Raw genomic sequence first — 27014 nt, forward strand, 5'->3', positions numbered from 1 at the left:
GAGGCTCCACCTTCCATTTTTTGTTAGCATGTGTATAGTAGGAAAGAAACGGGCAACATGGAGAAGCTCAGGCAGAGAACTCACCTGCATAATAACAGATTGGGGTGAGGGCTGCCAGAGGTTCACACCCTATGCAGTTGGCACACCTGGTCCTAACTGGGTTTTTCATGCCCTGTGTAGGTCAGACGCCATCTCCCCACTAGCTCATCTGTAAAAACCCCTGCATTTCACCACATTTCAGCAACCCATTTTTCCGGGACCGCTCTCTGTAGCAGAGAGATATTTCCTTTCTTTCACCTATTAAATTTCCACTCTAAACCTCAATCTTTGTGTGTCCAGGTCCTTGATCTCTGTGGCTGTGAGATGATGAACCTTGGATGTCACCCCAGACAATGTGGCTCCTTCAAAGTCCCAAAGTCCAAAGGAGGGCTGCTTCATAAAGGAAGGATTGTCAATAGGTTGTTATACTGTGCAAAATTAAGTATAGGACCAAAAACAGCCAAGACATTTGAAAGTTGGAAAGTTGATGGTAATGGTTTCCTGGGATTGGAAGGCAGACCTCCTCAGCCAATGAGCAAATAATGAGGTAAACATTGTTTTTACAACAGATTTAGTGCTGAGTGGAAGGAAAGAGTCTGAGGATAATGCATAAGGTCATGTGTTCCATTGTTGTTGTCCAAAGATGGAGATTTAGACATTCTGTAGTTTGAAGAGAGGCAGGTAAGGAGGAGAGAGATGAAAGACACAAGCATAGAGCAAAATGGAATGGGTAGAGGGGTCAAAAGCTCAGATGGAATATTAAATAGACTTGGAAACGAGAGACCATTCCTCCAAGTAGGAAGACGGGTTGAATATGCCAAGAGCTAGCAAATTAGGAGTTTAGCAAAAAAGGTGGCTGAGGGAATATGCTGGCTCCCTCCCTTTCACAGCTCAGCAGCCACCCCGCCCCTCCCCCACCTATAGCAAGGAGGCACTCTTTCAACAGCTCAGCGGGCTCTTTCTTCCAGGCACCTTTCCTTCAGTTCACCGGCCGTGCCTCTCTCTATCCTTTTCCTCGGAGCGGGCTGTGCTATGGTCAAGCCATTGTGACCCTGTGACCCACACGTGTACATCCAGTAGGTATCCTGGAGCCAGAAAGTCTGGGACAACAGGAAAACCACAAAAGAAGAAAAACAATTCCTGTCTTAGCCGATTAGCCAACTTTGCGACCTTCTACCATTTTAACATGCTCTACCCTAACTGATCAATCAACTTCGTGACACTGTGCTCTGTGACCCCTCCTACCTTGTGATAATGTACCTTGTGACATTCTTACCCTGCCCTCAATAAACGGCCCCTAAGTGTAACTTTCCACTGGTTACCCCTAACCTATACAACTAGCTCCAATCCCACCACCCTCCGCTGACTCCCTTTTCGGACTCAGCCCGCTCGCACCCGAGTGAATAAACAGCCTTGTTACTCATACTCAGCCTGTTCAGGTTGTCTCTTCAATTAGACGCACGCATAACAATAACAATTCACTTAATAAATATTTATTGAGGGAACATAGGTCGAAAATAAAATGTAATTGGTATTGCTCAAGATTAAACTTCTTTCAGCACGTTTAACTTTTCGTCTTTTATCTAGTGAGACGTTGAAACCCATACCTAGAGTTCTGCTACAGAAACAAACGTATCCCACAGTGTTCCTGGATTTCCTTTATGAATCTGAGAAAAAAGTGCCCCCATTTTAGGTTCTAAGGAGTGTTTCTGTATTGTAGAAGGAAAGTTCAGTGTTTATATTGCCGTGGGCTCAAAATGTAGGCTCCTTTTTGCCGAAACCCGGGATCGAACCAGGGACCTTTAGATCTTCAGTCTAACGCTCTCCCAACTGAGCTATTTCGGCTCCGCCCACGTTGCTTGGAAATAAGACCTAATCAATTTATTAATCATGTTTTTTATTTACTATTAGGTATTTATTTTTAAAAAACCACAAAGACAAGTACTCCGAAGGAACCAAAGACAAATTAAAAAATTACTTTGTTCTTCATATGGCTCACTACTTTATGCAAAGAAAAGCAAGAAGACAATTACAAATTAATGTTACAATTTATTCCCGGTTGAATGCACATATTGAAACAGAGCACGTTCCATCGTCCAGTTACGAACCTCCCAGATTACTGTTACGGCGTTTCCACGCCCTCTGCTGTCCAAATTTTATTGGTTGGTGCAAAACAAGAGGTCGGTGAATACGAGGGCATGATCTAGCAGTAATTCGTTGGAAAACTAGGAAAAGTCAACTGTGTGCATGTGTGTCGAGTTCTAGCTTCATAAACGGATTTTAGTAAGCCGTTTGTAACTTCCCTGGTGGTCTAGTGGTTAGGATTCGGCGCTCTCACCGCCGCGGCCCGGGTTCGATTCCCGGTCAGGGAAAGAAATGTTTTGTTTTAACCTACAAATTCTTTCATCCAGGAACGAAATCTCTGAGCAGACAGCAAATTGTGCATAAGTTAACTTTCAATTTTCATATGAGGTATTTTCTGCAGAGAAACCCCGTTCGTGCTTTGGTACTCCAGGTACAAAATGACAAGCGATGTAATTTTCAGTTATTTTAAAACATTTATTAATGAATACTTAATCTAGCGTAGACCGAGTGTCCGGCATTGTTCTAAGCAAGCGCTTTAACATTTTTAACTCATTCAATTGGGTGATTCAGTAAGCGGAAAATTCCAGAGACAATCGATTAGGAGTTAGCTGAGAGTAGCATAACCTTTTGAAAAGACAGTTATGAAGATGACAGAGAAGAAATGGGGAAGTCATTTCTGGGAGATTTGATCGCTGTGTTCAAGCTTCTGAAGCTGCTAGAACCTCGGTGGTTTAGACAACCAGTCTATCTTCCTCGGATTTTTCTGTAAATTCCACGCTGCTCCAGTTGGGAGCTAGGGGATAGCCCGAGAAATACCTACACAGTAATTTAATGTTCTGGGCCAAAGCAGTTTCGGGATTGCTTCATCTCTCAAGCGCTTCAACCTTTCTTCCCCTATGAACGTACAAATCATGTTTTTTCCTAAGAGAGGATAGGAGAAGGTTTAATTTCACGTTAAATTAAATTAAAACCTGCTGTCACAAAACTGAGAAACAGGCGAACAATGCATTCAGCATCATCTCTGAATGCACATTTGATAAATTTACCGGTAACTACTGGAGAAAAAGCAGACTTTTGTTTCTCTCCTGACAAGGTTTGGTGACTCTGTGCTGACTGGCTCCTGTCTGACAGTATTGAGGCATGAATCTTTGTTTCTTGGTCTGTCTAAAGAGCAGCCCCAGATGTACTGCTTATTATTTCTTTCTTATATCTGGTAAGATATGGGCACGTATGACTTCTCTACAAGTTTCCAAAGAAAAATCATGGTGCTCCTGATATTATTTCACCGTCAAATGGAAGATGTGATTTCTTTGTTTGTTTGTTTTGAAATGGAGTCTTTCTCTGTGGCCCAGGCTGGAGAGCAGTGGCCCGATCTCAGCTCACTGCAACCTCGGTTTCCCGGGTTCAAGCAATTCTCCTGTCTCGGCCTCCTGAGTAGCTGGGATTACAGGCATTTCCGAGTAGCTGGGATTACCACTCCTGGCTAATTTTTGTATTTTTATTAGAGACGGGGGTTTCACCATGTTGGCCAGGCTGGTCTCGAACTCCTGGCCTCAAGTGACCCACACGCCTCCGCCTCCCAAAGTGCCGTGGTTACAAGCGTGAGCCACCGCCTCCGGCCAGGACGTGATGTTTTTAGGATCAAGTTAAATGAAGCAGGACTTTTTCTAATTAATTGCACTTTCTCTTCTCTTCCCCCATACATTCACAGTTTCCAAAACTTCCTTGAGATGGGACACTCTTTTGTCATCTTGTCAGTTCTCTCCTTGAATTAATAAACTTTGACACACACATAAGATCAATTTGATTAAGAGATTTTATTTTGACATAGACATAAAAGTAATATGGTTTGTAAAATTCCTGTATATACGGAAGTCTTTTAATCTAACGTTTCATAGGAATTCAACCCTCTAGGCCTGGTGATCACTTCTTGAACACACCCTCTTCTCATGATATCACACGTTGTCTCCTTTATGTGCAGCAAGAATCTCTTGCTTCATTAGTTTTTATGCCTCTGCTATTGGAAAACAGTCTGGTTGGGACCCCTGTGAAAGGAACTGTCTGGGTTAATTTATCTTGATTAATGCCTCTTTTTTTTCTTTTGTTTTCCTTCATTTTCCACATAAAGCTAATTGGATTAGAGATGAAGAACTCTTCTTCCAATGCTACCATTTTCTTTCCTTCTCATATAAGCTATTACTCATTGTTCACAGGAAAAAAAAAATTTCCTAATTTTGCATTTTGGCACAGTAGGTTCCGTTTATTCACCAGACTTGCTACTGATTACTCCTCAACTCAGAGAGAAAGTCGAAAAAATAAAACCAAAATATGCATCAGGACAAGAGGAGGAAAGAGAATGTGAATGACTGCTAACAACAAACAAACAAAAACAAAAACAAAAAAAAGTCAACAGCTAGGGTCAATGAATCAATCTATAAATATTGAGAGCCCGAGGCTTGTACTACACTAGTCACTAAGGAAAATGAAAAACGACCAAGACACAAATCTCACCTCTCAACACCCTCCAAATCCCGATTTTCTCAACTGTAAAATGGGAATAAAAGTATTATAGTATTTACTATATAAAGTTGTGATGAGTCAATAATATAATACACAAAAGCAGTCAGCCAATTATCCAAATCCGTGTTATTAATGTTATCATCATCATCATTCTTCTCAAGGGTACTTAGGGAATGAAGAAGACAGATAGTGTGAATAAGTTTTCTATTGGGCAGAAAGAGTCACCTGCTAAAACGAAGTGTGGAAAAATACAATGGCGTGTGTGTGTGTGTGTGAGAGAGGGAGATTTGGAGGTGGGGTGGAGAAGACCCTATCTGAAGTGGGCTTTGAAGAATGAACAAGATTTTTATTAGGGAGCAAAATGGAAACCAGCATTCCAGGACAAGCGATCAGGAGAAGCAAAAGCGCAGAGGTGTGAAAGTTCTTAGATTGTTCAGAACTTTGAATTCTGAACTATGTATAAACCTGGAAAATCTCGGTTACCTATGGGATGGCATCAAGATTTCAATTTCAAGCTTTCTTGTCATGCACAGTAAAGCTAGAATTAGAGTTCCTTATATATGGCAGTTGCTGACAAGTCCGTACAGGTACATACGTGCTTCCCAGAAAATTTCTCAAGTTGGTAGGTCCTGGGGAATCAGTTTAGTTCTAAAGAGAGGACTCATCAGAGATCTCTGTTCAACTTCCAGGAATCTGTGAGGATAGCTCCAAATCTCACTCTCATGCCCAGGCTATCAAACAAAGCAAACCTGTTGGACTGAAGCTGTGGGATCCGGACTGAAACAGAACCAGCGAGAAAGGCAGTCCTCCTCGATTCCTAGAGAGAACACATTCAGCCGGCAGTTGGATAGAGGATACTAGCAAGTGCCTCGCCAGGGCCGGGGAACAGGGACACATTCGTGTCTGGTTTACATTCGTCCTTCTGGTGGAGGCGGGAGGGTCGCTTGAAGCCTCGGATTTCGAGATCAAATGGACAAAAAAGCGACACCCCCGTTTCTACCAAAAAGAGAGAGAGTTGGGGGGTGGGGGGGGGGGGGAGAGAGAGAGAGAGAGAAGGGAAAAGAAAGAGAAAGAAAGAGAAAAGCTAGGCGCGGTCACTTGTGCGTGTAATTCCAGCTGCTTAGAGGCTGAGGCAGGAGGATCTCTTGAGCCCAGAAGTTCGAGGCCGCAATGAGCTCTGATCGTGGCAAAGCGAGGCCCTGGCTCAAATACATACATACTTTGTTATGACTCTGTGTGCCCTTACTCTTTCCTCAGGTGCACGCTTGGGCTCATTACTGCTCAGAATTTTAGAATCACAGATCCAGCAATGACCAGGCAGCTGCAGCTGTCAGGGACCTCCACCACCTACGCAACTGATCCGCGGGGACTGTGGGAGAAACCCTCCTACTCTTTTCTTTCTCCTTTGTCCTTCTCATTCCTGACTCCTTCAGGATTCTCAGTCTTTCCTCCGGGAGGTAGGGATTCTATGGAGAGAGAGGGGTTGTGGGCATAGTTCTGTTGCGGGTTCAATCCCGCCAGCGGCCCCCCTACAACCGAAATTGTCTTTCTCTTTTCAGACTTCTCGCCAGTCTTGTCTCGCTCCAACCTCCTACCTCCACCCCATTCCCCAGTGCATTCGTAAATTTCTCCAAGCAGGCCTTTCCAGATAGACACTAAGTTCCAATCCCGAGCTGCGTGACCCAGCACCAATTCAGTCACGATGATGACTTGCAATCGCTTAATCAGTTTGCCTTTCCTCCTAGCTGTGAGGGTGAGGACCGCCGGTGTCAGCATTCATCCTGAATATTCAGTGCCCAGGCACAGAGTAGGCATTCGGTCAGTACTTGTTGAACGGATTAATGGATTCCTGGTGCTCACTGGTTGATATCGTCACTTTCAAATAATTTCTGCCATTTTTCTATTTTGATTTCACCCTTCTAGTTTATCGTGCAGGAATGCAAACACCAGAGAGAAAATCAGTCTCTGGATTGATGCCTTTGATGGACCAAGATGCAGCTGGTGAAACATTGAACCAATTAGCACCTAGCAGGAGGGCACCGTTGCTCTGTGTCCTTAAAGGTTAAAGCTGTCAAAAAGTGGTCAGTCTCCCTCAAGTTCGGCCATCTTGTTCTCAGAGATCTAGAACTGGTAGGAGAATATAGCCTTGATAGTGGAGAGGAGATTATTGCTGTTGTGAGGGACTGAGAGAACCAGGCAGAGAGCCCAGATTGACACAGCAGGTGAGAAAAGAGGCGCGCCTACCTTGGGGAATACGGAGGAACAAAGGAAAGTGAGACCAGGAGAAAGAGCAGGGCGTGAGCAGGCTGCGCGCCGTGGCTCACGCCTGTAATCCCAGCATTTCGGGAGGCCGAGGCAGGCTTATCACAAGGTCAGAAGTTCAAGACCAGCCTGACCAAAATGGTGAAACCCTGTCCGTATTAAAAATACAACAATTAGCTGGGCGTGGTGGCGGGTGCCTGTAGTCCCAGCCACTCGGGAGGCTGAGGCAGGAGAATCGCTTGAACCCGTGAGGCAGAGGTTGCAGTGAGCCGAGATAGCGCCATTGCACTCTAGCCTGGGCGACTCAGGGAGACTTCGCCTCAAAAAAAAAAAAAAAAAAAAAAGAGTAGGGTTAGAGTAGGGAGTCACTATATTGCTTTTGCTTTCTTGGAAATCTTTTTTCTTAGTAATTTTCCTAAAGTAATTTCCTTAGGAAATAATGTATTGCTAAGAGTACTGCAACTTTCAGTATTAACGAGATACTTTTAGTGAATCAGCCTTTTTTTTTTTTTTTTTTTTTTTTTTGGTGGTGGTGAAGGCCATATGAAGACAAAGCAGAGGGATATTTGTAGGTGCTGACCTTGAAGGCTGGAGAGATGTGGCTATAAGTCAACAAGCAACCACCAGACGCTGGAAAAGGCCAGGATAGGATTTTACCTAGAGTTTCTAGAGCGAGCTGGACCCAGCGCACACCTTGATTTTGGCCCACATACTGATTGTGGATTTCTGGCCTCCAGACTTGTAAGAGAATACGTATCTGTTTCTTTTAGACACACAGTTGCTGATAATTTGTTACAGTAGCCGCAGGAAATTAACACCAGGCACTATGCAATAAATTCCGTATGAACAATTCAAGTATAAGAATTTGTAAGACAGCCGGGCGCGGTGGCTCAAGCCTGTAATCCCAGCACTTTGGGAGGCCGGAACGGGCAGATCACCTGAGGTCGGGAGTTTCAGACCAGCCTGACCAACATGGAGAAACCCCCATCTCTACTAAAAATACAAAATTAGCCGGGCATGGTAGCGCATGCCTGTGATCCCAGCTACTCGGGAGGCTGAGGCGGCAGAATTGCTTGAACCCAGGAGGCGGAGGTTGCGGTGAGCCGAGATCGCGCTATTGGACTCCAGCCTGGGCAGTAAGAACGAAACTCCGTCTCACAAAAAAAAAAAAAAAGAATTTGTAAGACAGCCTAGTTTCCACAGGCATAGGCATATTGGATAAAAACTTCTGTCAGCATTGATTTTAATGAAGATGAATGACAAAACAATAAACTCCAGCGCTTGCTTTATTATGATCTTATTTCTGTCATAATTTTTTGCACAATGCGTTTTTATTTTAGGACTCAGTCAAAATTTTGGGCCAAGGAGACCGATGCGCTGTCACCTGCTATAAGAGAAACGCAACGAACAACTTTATCAGTTCATTGCATTATAGTACAGCAGCAACTATACTTCTAAATGATTCGAATCTTGGAGTTTCAAACTGAACCGTCATGTGCCTTTTCTGCGGAGACCGCGGGTCACCTTCTGAATTTTTACCTTCATAAACAGCTACAACTGCGCTCTTTCGCACGGCGCCCCCTTTTTTCGTAGATTTCCCTCGGCCAAACCACTCGAAACTCGCTCAGCGGCGTCGGGACTCCAGGCAGGCGTCACCTTCCACAGCGAACCTGCGACCCACAGCGTCCCCTGGGACTCTCGGTCCGCGAGGCCGCTTCCTCTTACATCGGTGACACAAGTGACGGGCGTCTAGGATCGGCCGGTTTCCTTCCTCACTGCTCCCATCAGTGCGAAAGCAAAGTGTTGGGGGTCGGGGTGTGTGGCGGCTGAACAGCAGCCCGAAGTTCTCTGGTGGCACTGGAGGGAGCTCCAGAGAAGAAGAGGTCGTGGGGAGAAGACACACCTTAAACGCGGTAGGGGGCAACATTCCCCAATGGGGAAAAAGATAGGCCTTAAACGCCGTAGGGGGCGACATTCTCTACTAGGGAAAGTGCGGAAACAAACACCCACGACCCACGGTAGCGTGGCCGAGCGGTCTAAGGCGCTGGATTAAGGCTCCAGTCCCTTCGGGGGCGTGGGTTCGAATCCCACCGCTGCCAAGCACTTTTCATTCTCACCGGGAACAGTTTTTAGGAGAATCCCTTTCCGAATGTTCAGTATGGATGGTTCTTACGTATCAATCCCATTCTTTCTCCTCTTTCACTTCTGTTTACCACGGAGCTAGAGATAACCGTCCACAGAACAATGTTCCCCTGTAATTGAGAGGACAGTGTACTCCAGGCGCCTCAGATGCAGCAATGAGTGACATAATCAAAAGGAAAACTTTAATGACACATACTTCTTTATTACAAACGAATGGACGTCCGACCCTTGCAATCTGCTCGTAACTAAAGACAGATTCTGCTAGTTCCTCTGAAGGATTAATTTTGTTTGTTTTTGAGGCAGAATCTCGCTCTGTCGCCCAGACTGGAGTGCAGCGGCACGATCTCGGCTCACTGTAACCTCTGCCTCCCCGGTTCAAGCTATTTTCCTGCCTCAGTCTCCCGAGTGCCTGGGATTACAGGTGCGCACCACCACGCCCTGGCTAATTTTCGCCACGTTGGTCAGGCTGGTCTCGAACTCCTAGCCTCAGGTGATCCTTCCTCCTTGGCCTCCCAAAGTGCTAGGATTACAGGCTTGAACCACCGCCCGCAGCCTGAAGGATTAATTTATGTTTGGAATCAGCTGCGGTTCTTCCTCCAGCCTCTCTGTAGTGTGCTCACTTCGCGCTTGGACTAGAGAAGAGACAACTCTAGGGAAAGTGCCAGTGCCTTGCCTTACCTTACAACTGCCAGACACATCCAGCCAGGTACCTTCTTTGTTGGCTTCTCAGTACCCCGTATGTCTGTGGTTTCCAGGGGAGCCCTATCTCCTCCGAGCAGTTCTGTCTGCATACTTCCGGTCTGTCTCATTCTCTAGACCTTAGCTTGGAAGTTGTTTCTCCCTGGAAGCCTTCCCTAATCTTCTCTTCCTCCTTCCAGCTTCATAGTTAAAGTCTGGGAGGGTATGGAGAGGATGTGGAAGGGAACAGCACAGAACGTCCTTGCCCCACGGAACTCAGAATTTAGCGGGGTTCTCACGGGGGTTCACAAGGATTAGATAAGTTACTGCCCTAATATGCGGCAAACTCTACTAAAGAGGACATAGTTTTCTATGTGTAGATTTTGAATGATGTTCCAGATTTAAGAGAATAAAAAGAAAATCATATGAATTGTATGTTAGAAAGAAGGACAATCACAGAATTGTTCCCAACTGGGATTACAGGTGCAGGCCACACTGGCTAATTTTTGTATTTTTAGTAGAAAGGGGGGTTTTGCCATGTTGGCCAGGCTGGTCTCAAACTCCTTACCTCAAGTGATCCTCCCTCCTGGGACTCCTAAAGTGCTGGGATTACAGGCGTGAGCCACCACGCCTGGCGACCTTTACTGATTTTTGAATGCTAGTCCACCTTCTCCATGCTAGAATAATCTTAACTTGTTCAAGATATGTCATCTTTTAAAAAAATGTGTATTTCTGGATTCTGTTTGTTACTATCTCAAGATTTTTCTCACTACATTCATGAATGATAATAGCCTGTAATTATCTTTTTTTAAAAATTTCCAGCCAGGCGCTGTGGCTCACGCCTGTAATCCCAGCACTTTGGGAGGCCGAGGCGGGTAGATTGCCTGAGGTCAGGAGTTCGAGACCAGCCTGGACAACATGGCAAAACCCTGTCTCTACTAAAAATACAAAAAATTAGCCGAGTGTGGTGGCGGGCGCCTGTAATCCCAGCTACTCAAGAGGCTGAGGCAGGAGAATCGCTTGAAGCTGGGAGGCAAACGTTGCAGTGAGCCAAGATTGCACCACTTCACTCCAACTGGGCGATAAGCGAAACTCCGTCTCAAAAAAAAAAACAAAAAAACAAAAAAATTTCCTTGTGTTGTTTGTTTTTCCTCATCATTCCCTAATGGTTTGGTATTAAGGTTACACAGGCCTCATAAAATGAGTTTAACATTGGGATTATTTTTCCTCGCATGTTTAGTAGAATTAACTGGTGAAACCATCTGAGCCTGAAGTTTTCTTTCTGGGAATGCATATTATAGGTTCTACTTAAATAATTGGTATCAGGCTATTCAGATCTTCTATTTTTTCCTGTACTAGTTTTAGAAGAGTCTTCTTAAGGAAACATACCAGATGAACCTGGAAAATCTTTTCAGCAGAAAGCAAGGAGGCTATTGAAGACTACTTTAGACATGTTAAACAAAAAAGGCTTGTGCTGATGCCTATGAAGTAGTCTTACCAAAACCAAATCTAAAACCCCTAGATCTAACTATTAATTTTTAGGATATACAGGGGCAGAGGAACATGTTAAATACTACCAAGGGTGTGCAATAATTAAAATTCAAACTGTGAAACTCAATAGCACCAACCACCTAGTTAATCATTAAATAAATTTCAAGAAAAAAGAGATATGGGGAGAACTTATATGTTAAAAGACTTAAGATACGTATGAACTAATCACAATATATTGACCTTATTTGAATACTTTTATTTTTTTCTTCTGAGACAGGGTCTCATTCTGTCACCCAGGCTGGAGTGTGGTGGCATGATCACAGCTCACTGCAGCTTTGACCTCCCAATCTCCTCTCCTGAGTAGCTGGGACCACAGTCGTGCACCACCATGCCTGACTAATTTTTGAATTTTTTGTAGAGACAGGGTCTTGCTATGTTGCCCAGGCTGGTCTTGAACTCCTAAGCCCAAGTGATTCTCTTGCCTTGGCCTCCCAAAGTACTGGGCTTACAGGTGTGAGCCATGGTTCCGGGCCTGTTTTTTCTCAAATGTTAAGAAAAAAATGGCATTAGAGAAATATTTGAACACCGAATGAATCTTTGATGATGTTGCCAAGTAGATGATTTTGTTTAGGTATGATAACTGTACTAGTGTTAGTTTATTTATATTTTTGGTTTGTGTTTTAGAGATGGGGTCTTGCAATATTGCCCAGGCTAACCTCAAACTTTAGGGCTCAAGGAGTCCTCCCACTTCAGCCTCTTAAGTAGCTGGGGCTACAGCATAGGCCGTCGTGCCCCTGGCTCTATTATTAGTTAGTTTATTTATTTATTTTGAGACGGAGTCTCACTCTGTCGCCCAGGCTGGAGTGCAGTGGTGTGATCTCGGCTCACTGCAACCTCTGCCTCCCGGGTTCAAGCAATTCTCCTGCCTCAGCCTCCTGAGTAGCTGGGATTACAAGCACCTGCCACCACGCCTGGCTAATTTTTGTATTTTCAGTAGAGACAGGGTTTCACTATGTTGGCCAGGCTGGTCTCGAACTCCTGACCTCAGGCAATCCGTCCACCTTGGCCTCCCTAAAGTGCTGGGATTACAAGCGTGAGCCACCACGCCTGGCCCATATTATTGGTTTTTAAAAACAGTCATTATCTCCTATAGACAATTAAATACTTATGGATGAAACACAATTTCTGTCATTTGCTTGAAAATAATCTCAAGCAGAGGGAATGGGTGGGCATACAGATGAAACAAGATTAGCCCTGATGTAATAATTGTTGAAGCTGAATGATGTACATGGAGTTCATTTTTCTATTGCCTTTGCTTTTGCATGGATTTGAAATGTTCTATAATAAAATTTGTTTTTTATTTATTTATTTTTTTGAGACGGAGTTTCGCTCTTGTTGCCCAGGCTGGAGTGCAATGGCACGATCACGGCTCACCCCAACCTCTGCCTCCTGGGTTCAAGCGATTCTCCTGCTTCAGTCTCCCAAGTAGCTGGGATTACAGGCAAGAGCCACCATGCCTGGCTAATGGTCGTGAACTCCCGACCTCAGATGATCTGCCTGCCTCAGCCTCCCAAAGTGCTGGGATTACAGGCGTGAGCCACTGTGCCTGGCCAATAAACTTTATTTTTTTTTAATAGAGGACGACTATAAAACCTATGGGAAGCTCTGACGGCACGACTATGGCTTGCTTATGTTCACTACAGGTTATCTGGCCAGGCCACTTGCTGAGAAACTTCTGATGTATCTTCAGGTCTATTCTGGTTGGATTTCTCACTGAAAACTGTCTTTTGTCTGGGAGGTGAAAGCCAGACCCTTACCTTTCTGGGAGACAAGGAAAGTAGGCTGGAGGCATTGGCATTCAGAATGCTCCTTTTCCCAAATGGAATTCCTGTCCTCGATTGTGTCTAACCCACATATCCTTTGTTTAACCTTCTTCAGAAAATAAACCTCCAATCTTCTTTGGGCTTGAGGACCTAGGACTCTGCTTGCTTCCTAAATAGTCTTTGACAGACTCTCCTCATTTTAGTCTATTCATCCTCATTTCCAGGGGTATATGGTGCCACCAATTCTTGAGTTGTTTAAGATTCTATGATGTAAAATAGATTTGTCTTTTTTTTTTTTTTTTTTTTTATAGGAGTCTCACTCTGTTGCCCAGAGACTGTAGTGCAGTGGTGCAATCTCGGCTAACTGCCACCTCCCCCTCCCCCTCCCCAGTAGCTGGGACTACAGGCATGCGCCACCAAGCCCAGCTAATTTTTGTATTTTTAATAGAGAGACAGGGTTTCACCGTGTTGGCCAGGCTGGTCTCAAATTGCTGATCTCAAGTGATCCTCCCATCTCGGCCACCCAAAGTGCTGGGACTACACATGTAAACCACTATGCCTAGTCAGATTTGTCCTTTACTTGCCCCCTTCAGGCTAAAATTTGGCTTTCTTAGATTCAATGTCATTACTACTTATCCATTTTTCAGTTTCCAAAATTTTATAGTTGTTTCCTCTGTCATTCTTCCTGATTATGAATGGTTTTACTGTAGCATTAGTGTAGTTCTGAGGGGGAGCAATACCAGATACACGTAGTCAAGCTGCAATCCTTACCAAGAAGTATCTTATCATCTTTCTTAAACTTAAATGAAATGGGCATTCTCTATTTCTTTTGTGAAGGTAAAGTAAAAATAATCTCATAATATCAATGTTCCTGGTAAAAATTTTGTTTGCATGTAGAATGTAATTAGATTTTAAAAAGTGAGTTTTACCTGGTGATTTTTGTATGTAAATTATAACTTAGACTAACTCTTGTTTGGTAACTCTTCAGAATTAGAACTACAGATATCTTAGGGTTTCAAGCAACATGTTTTATCATTCAACTATGAACCTGACCTTTGAATTTCTTCAGCATTATTCTTACCAAACTTATTACCTTAGGGCAGAATCTGTTCCAGTTGAGTATCTCCTAAATATACAGATGTCCTGTAGCTTCTACTTGTGGACTGTAATTCTATTCTGGGATAGTTGCAGAACAAGATTAACCCACTGTTCATAAAGTAGTCCTTCAAAATTCACATATCTTTTTTACCTGGTAAAAGTCTAAAATTTACTTAAAAAAATACACTCTCAAAATGTTCATTTTATGTGTTTAGTAAACATCAAAAGACTTCTGGAGGTCAGGCTAGTAATTTCTTTCTTTTTTTTTTTTTTGAGATGGAGTCTCGTTCTGTTGCCCAGGCTGGAGTGCAGTGACATGATCTTGGCTCATTGCAACCTCCGCCTCCTGGGTTCCAGCGATTCTCCTGCCTCAGCCTCCCGAGTAGCTGGCACTACAGGTGTGCACCATGCCTGGCTAATTTTTGTATTTTTATTAGAGACAGGGTGTCACCATATTGGCCAGACTGGTCTTGAACTCCTGACCTCGTGATCCTCCCTCCTCAGCCTCCCAAAGTGCTGAGATTACAGGCGTGAACCACTGTGCCCGGCTCTTATCTGTGATTTCTAAACCTGTTCTCTCCCTGTCTCCCTTTTCACTTTGAATCTCAGCAATCCTGATACAATATAGAGAAGTACCATTCTAGCTTTATGTTAAAAAAATTGCTAAAAATGATTGTTGTTTATAAATTAAAAACTGTTTTGTGCCGAACTGAGGTATAACTTCATGTCTGAAGGATGTGGTGCACGCACATGGGAATTGCCTAGGAAAGCCTGAGCACAGAATTTACTAGTTATGTGATCCTGGGCAAGTTTGTTAATCTTTCTGTGCCTCAAATTCCTGATCTCATAGGGATGTTGTATGGATTTAAAAAGTTTAAATGTGTAAATCCCTTAGAACAGTGCCTAGGACACAGCAAGCACTAATAAGTGTTTATTATTATTAGGAAGTGATTGATAAACTCTTGGAAGTAAATGTGCTCACTGAAAAAATACTGAATAAGAAGGTAAAGAACAATGTCTTTGGGGAATCTCACAATTAAGGGTCAGGAAATCAGGAATAACTAATATAGGAGACAGAAGGACCAGCCTACGAGGTAGGAAAAACAGAAAGTAACACCAGAATTGTTATACTCAGGCACTGGTCAAAATACTAACTGCTGAGGTCTGAGAAACAGTTACTGGCGAGAGGGATTTCCTACTCCCATCAAGTTCATGGGTTCTCCATACTTGATGTTTTCTTTTCTTATGTCCAGTAAGATTTGAGCTCACTCTAAAAGCTTTTCCACACTCCTCACATTCATAAGGTTTCTCTCCAGTATGAACTCGCTTATGTCCAATCAGAGCTGAGCCCTGACGGAAAGACGTGCCACACTCACTGCAGGTATATGGCTTCTCACCAGTGTGGATTCTTTTGTGTTGCCTCAGGACTGAACTATGATGGAAGGCCATTCCGCATACCTCACATTTGTGACGCTTCTCTCCAGTGTGAATTCTTTGGTGATTGGTCAAGTTTGACTTCCCACCGAAAGCTTTCCCACACTCTAAACATCTGTAAGGTTTCTCTCCAGTGTGGATTCTCTGATGGATGGTAAGGCAGTGCCGGTCTTGGAAGGTTTTCCCACAATCTCCGCATTGATAGGGCTTCTCCCCGGTGTGCTCTCGTTCATGAGCCCGGCGCTTACAGTTATGACGAAAGGCTTTCCCACACTCCTCACACCTGTAACGTTTCTCTTCAGTGTGCATCCTTCTGTGTTTGGTGAGTTCTGCCTTGATGCTGAAGTCTTTTCCACACTGGGGGCACCCATAGTGTTTCTCCCTAATATGGATTCGTTTGTGCTTGCTTAGGTCTGAGCTCCGACTGAAGGCCCTTCCACACTCGCTGCACTCATAAGGTCGTTCCCCCGTGTGGATTCTTATGTGTTTGGTGAGGTCTGAACTCCCGCTGAAGGCCTTCCCGCACTCCTCACATTCATATGGCTTCTCTCCAGTGTGGATTCTGCCATGGATGGTAAGGGAATGCTTAAACTGGAAGGCCTTCCCACAGCAGTTACATTCGTAAGGCTTCTCTCCAGTGTGGATGAGCTGATGCATACACAGACAGTTCCTGGTCTTGAAGGCCTTCCCACAGTCCCTGCACTCGTGAGGCTTCTCCCCACTGTGGGTTTTTTTATGTCGGCAAAGAGCTGATCTACTGTTGAAAGCCTTCCCACACTGGGTGCAGTTAAAAGGTTTCTCCCCTGTGTGGATTATCTGGTGCACAGAAAGCTGATTTCTGGTCTTGAATGCTTTCCCACACGCATCACACACATGGGGTTTCTCAGCAGAATGAATCTGCTCATGGAGAATTAGATCTGAGTGCCAACTGAAGTTTTTGCCACACCTGGCACATTCATGGAGTTTCTGTGCTGTACTATTACATCGACTGTATTTTGAGTTTGGATTCAGGTTTTTTCTAAGCACCTTCTGGTTCTTTCTTTTTTTGCAGGTTACTTCCTCAAAGCCTTCTTTCTCTTCTCTCAGTTTCTCCCTTATAGGTGTTGTCCACTGATTCTCTAATTTGACTTCCTGAACACAAACTTCTCTAACCTCAGGATCCTGGGAATCAACTTTTAGGACACTGTTAGATTTCATCCAGTAGGCTTCTTCATTTTCAAAAATCTGTTGTTGTGAACTTGCCTTTTCATTCTCAGGCCACATCTTATCAGTTGACACTTTAACAAGAAAATACAAATGTCAGAGGAAAGAAAATAAGTGAGATGGGAGGGGTGAAGCAATGTTAAGCTGTTTGAAGAGTAAATAACTTTTCTGTGCTGGAAAAATTACTGACATTGTGGCCAAAAGTCAGAACAGGCTGAAATGATGAAAAGTATTGAGATATCTTATTTTTTATTTTTATTTTTTTTTGAGATTGAGTCTCTTTGCTGGCCAGGCTGGAGTACAATGGTGCAATCTCAGCTCACTGCAGCCTCTGCCTCCAAGATTCAAGTGATTCTCCTGCTTCAGCCTCCCGAGTAGCTGGGATTACAGGCGCCTGCCACCATGCCCGGCTGATTTCTGTATTTTTAGTAGAGACGGGGTTTCACTACATTGGCCAGGCTGGTCTCGAACTCCTGACCTTGTGATCCACCTGCCTCAGCCTCCCAAAGTGCTGGGATTACAGGTGTGTGCCACCACGCCCGGCCTTGAAATATTTTAAACTCAGCACACTTTATAAAAAATCCTTAAAAACCTACTCCTCTATAGTCTCTTAGTTTAGTGCGTGTAAACTCTATATACGTAGTCATCTAAGCCACAAAACGAAATAATCTTCAATTCTATCTCCCTTGTATTTACCTAGCTAACATTTTACAAACTCTACCTGTGAAGAGAGTTACAGAGGAGGTGTTGAAATGCTGATGCAGTCCCTTTTCAAGGAACTGTCTGCTTTGCTCCCAAGGGTGGGCCCTGGAGAGCCGTATTTCTGTTATGTGACTCAGCACATCTGGTTGGGACAGATTAGATCCGCGCAATACCTGACCCAAACCAGGCCAGATTCTCTCATCCTGGACTTTAGAATTGTGATCTGAAGGCAGGTAAGGCCAGCTTTAAGAGTAGCTCAGTCTTTAGCACTTAAATTTGAGAACTAGTGGTGGTGGGATGGTATTTGGTACAGACGAGGGAATGTTCTGCCATCTGGTCTGAGAAGCAGAGGTCAATTTGTCTAGAAAGAAGAATGAAGCTGACTCACAAAGATGCAGGGAATACAGTTGGAAAGAGGGCCCTGATGGTTTCGAGTCTCTTCTAGGTCCTGACACATACCTGCCCTTAGGTCCTATGACACATCCTGAATAATAAATAAATTCATGTTTTTCTGCTTAAGCTAGCTTGGGTTAATTCTATTGCTGGCAACCGAAGACTCCAAATGCATCTTGTTAATATTATCTCTGAACTCTATCTCTTCCTCTTTATTTCCACTGCCAGGGCATTCTCACTCACTAATTGCTATATCCCTCAAACATCCTTTAGCCTGAATCCCTTCTAATCCATCCTCTACACTGCTTCCAGATTATTCTTTCTGAAAATCAAGTCTAATCATGTCACTTTTTAGCTTAAAATACTTCAGTGGCACTCCACAGTTAACCAGACAGGAAGAACGTAAAGCATACGTCAAGAGTCCTGGCTCTAGAGTGAGACTGCCTAGGTTCAAATCCTAGTATGACACTTAATAACTCTTAATACCTGTGTGAACTTGGGAGGACGCCTTCACTTCTCCTTTGCCTCAGTTGCTTTATCTATAAAATGAGCTCTAGGCTACCTATGATAATTAAATGAGTTAATGTTTGTAAAGCACATGCCACACTGAAGTACTTTAATCAATATTAGCTGTTACTATAAGTTCCAGTTTTGCAGTTTAAATTCCTGGAGAAAACTCCCAAAAAACAGACATCATATCGTGATCTTGCCCCTTTCTACTACTTATGAACCTCCCCAAAGCTATTCTAAGTCCTTTGCTGTACTCATACTGAACAATTCACAGTTCATATTCTTTTATTCCTCAGTGCTTTCTCACATGTTTTTCCTTCTGCGTAGAATGCCTCTCACCTGTCTCAATTTATGAGCCCTGCAGTAACTGATACACAGAAGGGTGATAAATATTCTGAGCTTTTTTTTTTTTTTTGAGGTGGAGTCTCACTCTGTGCCCCCAGCTTGGAGTGCAGTGGTGTGATCTCGGCTCTGTCTCCTGGGTTCAAATGATTCTGCTGCCTCAGACCCCCCAAGTGGCTGGGATTACACCCAGCACGCACCACCACACCCAGCTAATTTTTGTATTTTCAGTAGAGATGGGGTTTCACCATATTGGCCAGGCTGGTCTCAAACTCCTGACCTCAGGTGATCTGCCCATCTCGGCCTCCCAAAGTGCTGAGATTACAGGCGTGAGCCACCGTGCCCAGCCTCTGAGTTTTTTTTGAAGGCCAAATTGCAAAAATCTATTAGATAGGTTGCAAAGAACCAATTAGATAATGACAGAATAACTGCCCAAATAGTTTGTCATTGTTTCAATTTTCTTTTCCTTAAGTTTCCTAAATGGGTTTCCTTTCTGGGCCCTTTGGGCTGGATGATCCACTGAGAATGTTCCATAACCATCATGTCATATGGAAAATCACAGGGAACTGAAAGTTTCTCTATTACTCACCTGGATAGGAGTAGCTTAGGGACTCCCTGTCCTGTGGATCCTGCACACAGGGCTCTACTCCTCGCTCCAGATGAGAGATTAAAGGAGGTTTAGGAAATGGAAATCCTGGTTGCAGAGAAGAAATAAGTGTGTAGAGTAACATATAACTTAATGCTTAGCCCTGATCCTTCTGTTTGCATATGGAAACAGGAAATAAACGTTAATTTAGAGAAAAGGGGTTTTCAGGGGTCTAGTAACATGTAAAAGAACATGTTTGGGGACTTTCTCAGAAAAGTCACACTCAGAAGGAAAGAGAAGGTTCTGGGAAACAGTCATTTGGGTGTGCTTTCCTGTCTTTTATTTTATTTTGTTTTTGTTTAGGAGAATGGGAGTCTGTATAGGAAGACTATCAGTTTCAGGCACCTAGAAGGTAGTTCATGACTAGGAGTGGAATATAGAACACCTCATAAAAAAATGAGAGGCTTGAGGAAGCAAGAACCCAGAGAAAACAGAAGCTAAGTGTCTCCTTTTCACTCAGGCAGACTCTCATTCCAAATCAAAAAACAGCAGCTAGGTTAGCCAAAAATTATCTTGCTATGTAACAGAGGCAACTCAAAACTCTTAATTTTTGGGCAAGATCCTGATGATAAAGAATAGGGACTCTGACTTTCAATATGAGACCTCATATACATCAATAAATAAAGCAATTAAATAATAAAAAAAGAAGGTAGAAAGCATTAAGTCAAGTGCAGGGAAGGTCCTTACCAAGTGATACCATGTTCCCATAATTTTCCAACATCACATGCTTATAGAGATGCCTTTGAGCGTAGGTCAGACTCTGCCACTCCCTGTTAGTGAAGTTCACAGCTACATCCTCGAATGTCACTGACTCCTGAAATAATATGCTCCTGTTATCCTGGAGAAAACATCATAGTTTCCTCAGGAAACAGGGGCAGAAGAAAGGAATTTGCAAGGAGGAGGTTTATAGATGTGAAAGGCTCTTCTCTTTTTTTTTTTTTTTTTGAGACGGAGTCTCGCGCTGTCGCCCAGGCTGGAGTGCAGTGGCCAGATCTCAGCTCACTGCAAGCTCCGCCTCCCGGGTTCACGCCATTCTCCGGCCTCAGCCTCCCGAGTAGCTGGGACTACAGGCGCTGCCACCTCGCCCGGCTATTTTTTTTTTTTTGTATTTCTTAGTAGAGACGGGGTTTCACCGTGTTAGCCAGGATGGTCTCGATCTCCTGACCTCGTGATCCGCCCATCTCGGCCTCCCAAAGTGCTGGGATTACAGGCTTGAGCCACCGCGCCCGGCCGGCTCTTCTCTTTTGTTGGATATTTACAAATGAGATGAAAGGGAGCATGGGGTTTTGATAGCAAAAAAAAATGAAAGAGAAAACAACCCACAAGTGGTTTATCACGCAACAAAATGTTCCTTATGAGAGGGAGAACCCTGATTTAGGAGTTGCACAGCCAGAGAATGCAGTGAAAATAAGGCCATATTTTGGAGGTAGTGATGTATTTTCCAGAAGGAGGAAAGGGGCCTCAGCTCACTTGGGCCTGGCTCATCAGTGTGATATCTGCTTGCAGCAGGTTTCCTTGGCTTCCATCTTTAGTGAAGGCAGGACACTGGGCAGGTAATAGAGCTGAGGGAAGATAAGTAAGCCAAGAGTCAATTTAGCACAGTATTACTCCTGCATTCATCTTCTCTTCCTCAAATGTAGAAGCTTCTGCAGCTCTAACCTAGGGTTTTAGGCTACTGCCTTACGGTTTCCTTCCTCTTCATTATTTTTCTAGTCTCAGCTTCCAGTGTTGGGCATCAGGCCCTGGCACAGCAGCCAAGACGTCTCTTGGAAGTGCACTCTCCTCCTCTCTCACCTACTATGTTTTCCTGCGCTCTCTGCCCTGGAATAAACATTCCCCCTCGCCAAACATCTGGTAAAAAGGCCCAAATCACTTCCTGGTTTTGAATAACCCTTCTTCCTGTATTTGAATACTGAAGTCGTTTCTTCCAAAATACTTGGGGTAGAAGGAGAGTGAAAGTGTGTGTGTGTGTCTGCACATGTGCGTGTGTACATGTGTGCGTGTTGAACAAAAGCATCCAGAGATGCTTACTTCTTCTGGTAACTTAATGGCTGGTCTACCTCCAGTAGTTTGTTACAAATTTTTTTCCTTACTCTTATTAGAGAAGAATCATTCTTCCCGATTTTGCACCTCTTTCCTACTAATTCCCTAGTACCGAGCTATCCTCCCTACATCAATATAGTATAGCACACACAGCATTTTAAAATGCAAAATAAACTTTATTAAGAATGTCCAAGTGTTCAGGTATAATCCATATGATTGGGTGAGAAGTAGTTTTTATTTTTATTTTTTTTGAGACTTTGTCTCACTCTGTCGGCCAGGCTGGAGTGCAGTGGCACCATCTCGCCTCCCTGCTCCACCTCCTGGCTTCACGCCATTCTCCTGCCTCAGCCTCCCAAGTAGCTGGGACTACAGGCACCCACCACCACTCCTGGCTAATTTTTTGTATTTTTAGTAGAGACAGGGTTTCACTGTGTTAGCCAGGATGGTCTCAATCTGCTGCCTTCATGATCTGCCCCCCTTGGCCTCCCAGAGTGCTAGGATCACAGGCGTGAGCCGCCATGCCCGGCTGAGAAGTAGATTCATATTACTAATTAATAGGGACTGACTTTATTCCTTGTAGGCCAGCTCAATCTTTCTGTAGCTTCAATGTTTAAGGTGCCTTGTTTTTCTTGATAGTTTATCAACACATCCCTAAGTCCAAATCTGAATAATTGCTTTCTGCTATTAAGACACCAGCAGGGTCAAAGTAATCTATTGGTAAGATTTTAGGATCACCCTTTGGCTTTAGACCCTCGAGACTATCATTCCATTTTTACCAAAACCCGATTTTAGAACCAAGCTGATTTCTTTTCACTGAAATTGCCCAAGAAGACTCTTCTTTAGTTTCAGCTACTTACAGCTTTTGACCAAGACCAAGGCTGCATCTCAGTCGTGGTGGTTCCATACAGTTTTTTCTCTGTCTCACTCTAAAAGCTCCGAGTTCCTTTATAGCTGTCTCAAAAAGTCTAAACTCACCTGGATGGCACACAACTCACAGAAGACACGTTTGTGCCTTGTTAATGTTACATAACAGTTCTTTTCCTTATAACATTAATACACTTAAAGCTCTCAATTGGATGGTTTCAACCATTATTTTATTATCAATATTTTCAAGTACATAGAAAAATTGAAAAAATTATATAGTAAATATCCATATACCAATCACTTCCATTCCAGAATTTACGTTCTGTGTATTTGCTTTATCACACACTTATTCATTTATCTATTCCTCTATTGTTCATTAATGTATTTTATTTTTTGAATAATTTCAAAGTAAGTTGAAAGCATCAGTACACTTTACCCCTAAACACTTTAACATATATATCATTAACTGGAAGTTCAATATTTGTTTACATTCTTTTTTGAGGTAAAATTTGCATATAATGAAATGCACATGTCTTAAATGTACCCTTAGAGAAACTCTGACAAAAGCATACCCCTATGTAACTCATTCCCCTCCATATACGTCCCTACTGGTTTTTACCATATCTTCTTCACAACTGGGAAAGTCTATCACTCATAGTGATTCATAAGCTTTATTTTTTAGCTTTAGCTTTAGAAATTGAAAGGTTAGTTATTCCTCTCAAGTTAAAAGTGAATTTAGGAAACAGGCTACATGAAAAAACAACATAAAACTTTTCATTAGAGCACTATACAGATATTTTGTGGGATGAGATTAATACATTTGTATTGTATTATATGATAGGTGGCTATAGAATTTCTGATCCTGAAAATCCACCACAGCAGATTTCAAGATCTTTTGAGAAAAAAAGGACTGGGAGACTCGTGCATCCGAGTTTAGCAATAGCTATTATTTTCTATTTCTAAATTTATAAAAAAGTTATGTTCCATATTATTAATTCTCATTTGTGATCCCTTGTACAGCAGAATTTCAGGATTCTTCCTCTGGATATTTCAACACTATATCTAGAAACACATTTTATTTTTATTTTTTGCAGGTAACATATACTTAAAAGCTTACTTTTGAATGTGCCTACTCCTCTGTCCAAAAGTCTGTGCCTTTCTAGGTCTGGTTTTATGACTCCTGAATTGCTATATACCATCTTCTAGTCCTCTGTCCAAAAGTCTGTGCCTTTCTAGGTCTGGTTTTATGACTCCTGAATTGCTATATACCATCTCCTAGGTTGCACCTCCAACAGGATTTTTTTTTTTTTTTTTTGAGACATGAGTCTCAGCTTGCTGCAACCTCCGCCTCCTGGGTTCAACCGATTCTTCTGCCTCAGCCTGAGTAACTGGGGTTACAGATGCATGCCACCACGCCTGGCTACTTTTTGTATTTTTAGTAGAGATGGGGTTTCATCATATTGGCCAGGCTGGTCATGAACTCCTGACCTCAAGTGATCTACCCACCTAGGCCTCCCAAAGTGCTAGGATTACAGGCATGAGTCACTGCGCCCGGCCCACCATCAGCTTTTATACAAATCTTAACCACTTTTCCTCCTCACATAAGCCCCCAAAGAGCACAGGGCTTCAATGGGAAAACTTTTGCTTCTTCTTTTGTCACTGATTTATTTTATATTTCGGAGCTATCTATACATCATTTAAAAGTATCAGGGCTCCAAAAAGGTCTGCAGAAATAAAATTGTATATATTCAAATTTTACATGTTGGCAAAATTATGCTTGGGTCGGAATTACTGAATTATACCACAAGTTTTACAAGTGTAAAATATTATGTGTGAATATTTACCATATATCTCAAGTTATACAAATAGTAAATGTCTGACTGCACTGAGTCTCTCTGATAAATTGCTTTGTAGAATCTTTTATGAATTTTTTTCAAAATTTAAGATACAGACAAAAACTGAATATTTAGTTCCTCTAAGATATTGATCCAAGCCTAGCATAGAAACAAAATAAGACTTTCTATAAATGCTCATTAATGAACAGATTTTTGGGCCCCAGTGTAGCATTCTGCACCCACTCTGTGTCCTTACTCCCTTCGCAGCTGCCATGACTCCTGCCACAATCTCCTGTGTACCTCACCTCTTTCCTGAGGGAGCTGGGTATCCTGGGGGGTCCAAAGCAGCTGGCTTGGTGGTCCTGAACTCTCATCTGACAGCACAACCTATCGCAAGGCATAGAATGAATTCAGGGAAGTTATGAAGGTGAGAAAAACACATAGGAAGATGCAAGCAACCATACAGGTCTATCCATGGAAACTGTCTCCCAGAAAAACCAAAAGAGGGAAGAAAATAATGGACTCAGTTCCTAATACCTTATGAAAATTAGAAATGGCATCTACAACTACAAAGCTTTAATGATCACCAGGTCAAGCAGGAAAAACAGTATCTAGGAGAAGATACCTCCAACAGTATCTACAGTCAGACACACCACCACTCACATTGCTTTCCTTCTTTCTTGGACTCACTTCTCCTTCTTCCTCCTTGTGATATATCACAGACCCTCCTCTTCTTACCTCCTGCATCTTTTTACCCAGGTTTCTTTAACAGTCTTCCACTGCTGTCCTGGTTTCTTCCTACTGGTCAGATCCAGTTCTCAAACAAGCTGTGAAGTGGCTCCAGTTGATGCCAGCCTCCTTTGGAGAACACATATTTTGGTGGTGCCAGCCAAAGGGCCCTTCTGACCCACAGGGCAGCTGCTGTTTGGCTTAATGTGTCAAACACTGCCCTGGATTTGGGTTTCATTAGCAACACTAAACCAGCTGTGATCTCACTTCTTGTTTCCTTGCATATTTGGTGAAGGGAAAAGAGGAATGTGACCACAGAAAAAAACAGGGAGTCACTGAGAACCTAAGGCAGGAAGACAAACTGAAAATGTGAACATATCTAGAATACAATCTCTATTGCTACCACCTTTTTCTGAGCCACCGTCACCTGCTATCTCCCCTCCTTTCCATTACTGTGGTAGCCTTCTAACTGGTCTCCTTTCTTCAATCCTTGCCTTCCTCCTGTCTTTCTTAATAGAGCAGTTTGAGTGGTCCGTTTACAACTTGAGTTGGATCATTTCATCTTTCTGCTGAAAACTCTCCAGTGGCTCAACCTTACTTAGAATAAAAGCTGAAGTCCTTACAGAGGTATGCAAGGCCCTATTGAATGTGCCCACTACTTCTAACTTCCTCTCCTGCTCACTCAAAATAAAAGCTGAAGTCTTAAGAGTGGCACACAAGTCTACGGGATGTGTGATTCTCAACACCTTCTACTCTTCTCCCACTCCCTCAGTCTTCTTCAGCCACACCGACCTTCCTTCCTTCCATCTTAGGGCCTTTCCATTGGCTGCTCCCTTCACCTCAAGCGATCTCCACGGCTAATAATCTTGCCTCCTTTAAGTGTTTTCTTATATGTCATCTTCCCAAGGAGGTCTACTCTAACTAAGAGCCTTATTTAAGATTGCAACTTATCCCCTCCTTCCAATTCTGATGTGCCTTACCTTGCTTTACGTGAATTCTTCTTTTTCTCTATAGCGCTTTATCACTTTCCAATATGGTGCATAAGTGACTTATTAATATAAACACTGTTTATGGTCGTTCTACCCTTGCTAAAATGTAGGCTTTTAGGCTCCGTGAGGGCAGGAATTTTTGTCGTCTTGTTCACTGTTGTATTCTCAACGCCTAAAACAGCGCTTGCAATAGTATGTGCTGGATTAAAAATTAGCTGACTGAATGAATATATGAATGGGTGCTGTAGAGAAGAATAAAAAGAATGGGTCAGGGGGTGACAAGAGCAAAACTCCGTCTCAAAAAAACAAAAACAAACAAACAAAAATAACCAGAATGGGTCAGGGGCCCCTGGGAACAGGAGGAGGGAAGGAGGTAGGGCAGACAGGCGGGAAAAGCTCATTTTGGGGAATGGCTTCGAGGGAGGAAACCGCAGTAGACCCCCCTCCTCAAATCTGGCCCCAAAGCCCCGCCCCTGCCTGCAACCCCAGGGGCCCGGATATTTAGGTGAGGGGGGCGGCGGCGCCAGGCTCCTCTTATCTGCAAATCCCGACCCACGCCGGCCCAAAGCACAGACCTTCCCGCAGATACTCTCCCCAAGAAATGAGAAGCAGAACTATACAGAAGCTCCACTTCCTAGTCCGCCAATTATCATTTCCGGTGATTTTCTAGGAAAGGCATCAACTCTCTGGTCTAGGCGTTCCCTCAAACTCTCCGCCCTCCTCGTCGCGGCTCAGCCTTCTAGGAGTTCTCGTGCGTTTGTGGCGGGTGCAAAGGGGTTGCAGAAATGTTGCACTTTTGCCCCATTTTTCCCATGTAGAGGAACCTCTAGATAGGAATGGACAGAAGTTTTGTGACAAATATATGAAAAATTTACTTTTAAATATTAACTAAGAAGACAAATAATTGAATTTTTTTTCAAAAGCAAAGATTAAGCCTATGCAGAAGTCGAAAGAAAAGTATAATTAACCCGCATATACCCATCATTTACATTTAAAAATACATAAAATTGTGCCACACTTGTTTCATCCATCTCCATTTTTTTCTTGCTGAAACGTTTTAAAGCAAACCCCAAATATGTTACTTTCAACTTCATTATGCATTTCTTTTAAAAAGGATATTTTCCTACAGAATCACAATACTATTATCCCATTTAACAAACTAATTCCTGGTTATCATCTAATACCA

At 43.1% G+C, this 27014-nt stretch overlaps 1 protein-coding gene and 3 non-coding genes across 6 annotated transcripts; 2 read left to right on the forward strand and 2 right to left on the reverse strand.

The window, feature by feature from the left end:
- Positions 1 to 1811: 1811 nt before the first annotated feature.
- Positions 1812 to 1884, reverse strand: TRNAF-GAA. The gene has a single exon. It is a non-coding gene; the product is annotated as a tRNA-Phe (tRNA).
- A 455-nt stretch (positions 1885 to 2339) lies between these two features.
- Positions 2340 to 2411, forward strand: TRNAE-CUC. Its single transcript has one exon. It is a non-coding gene; the product is annotated as a tRNA-Glu (tRNA).
- Positions 2412 to 8923: 6512 nt separating this feature from the next.
- On the forward strand, positions 8924 to 9005 carry TRNAL-AAG. The gene has a single exon. It is a non-coding gene; the product is annotated as a tRNA-Leu (tRNA).
- Positions 9006 to 15054: 6049 nt separating this feature from the next.
- ZNF311 (zinc finger protein 311) lies at positions 15055 to 26507 on the reverse strand. 3 transcript variants are annotated; one of them, XM_017957723.3, is made up of 7 exons: positions 26404 to 26507; positions 24774 to 26070; positions 24416 to 24497; positions 20839 to 20930; positions 20056 to 20182; positions 19312 to 19416; positions 15055 to 16849 (listed from the first exon to the last, which is right to left on the reverse strand). In XM_017957723.3, exons 2-7 carry the CDS (start codon positions 24855 to 24857, stop codon positions 15270 to 15272), a joined length of 2070 nt encoding a protein of 689 aa, XP_017813212.2. In that variant the 5' UTR covers positions 24858 to 26070; positions 26404 to 26507; the 3' UTR covers positions 15055 to 15269. The 3 variants fall into 3 exon arrangements, with proteins under 3 accessions (XP_017813212.2, XP_009202945.2, XP_009202944.2); XM_009204681.4 differs by having other exon boundaries at positions 24774 to 24968; positions 25820 to 26507; XM_009204680.4 differs by having other exon boundaries at positions 24774 to 25182; positions 25820 to 26507.
- Between the last annotated feature and the right edge of the window lie 507 nt (positions 26508 to 27014).

This window comes from Papio anubis, chromosome 6, assembly GCF_008728515.1.
Source record: "Papio anubis isolate 15944 chromosome 6, Panubis1.0, whole genome shotgun sequence".
NCBI lineage: Eukaryota > Metazoa > Chordata > Mammalia > Primates > Cercopithecidae > Papio > Papio anubis.

Bases quoted from the DNA above. Each gene is read 5' to 3' on its own strand.
- ZNF311 (XM_017957723.3), bottom strand. From the start codon at position 24,857: ATGCAGGAGGTAAGAAGAGGAGGGTCTGTGATATATCACAAGGAGGAA. The intron at 24,498-24,773 runs GTGAGTGGTGGT...GCCTTGCGATAG, and splicing joins CAAGAAAGAAGGAAAGCAAT to GTTGTGCTGTCAGATGAGAG. The intron at 16,850-19,311 runs GTGAGTAATAGA...TTCTTGTTAAAG, and splicing joins CCTAAGCTACTCCTATCCAG to TGTCAACTGATAAGATGTGG.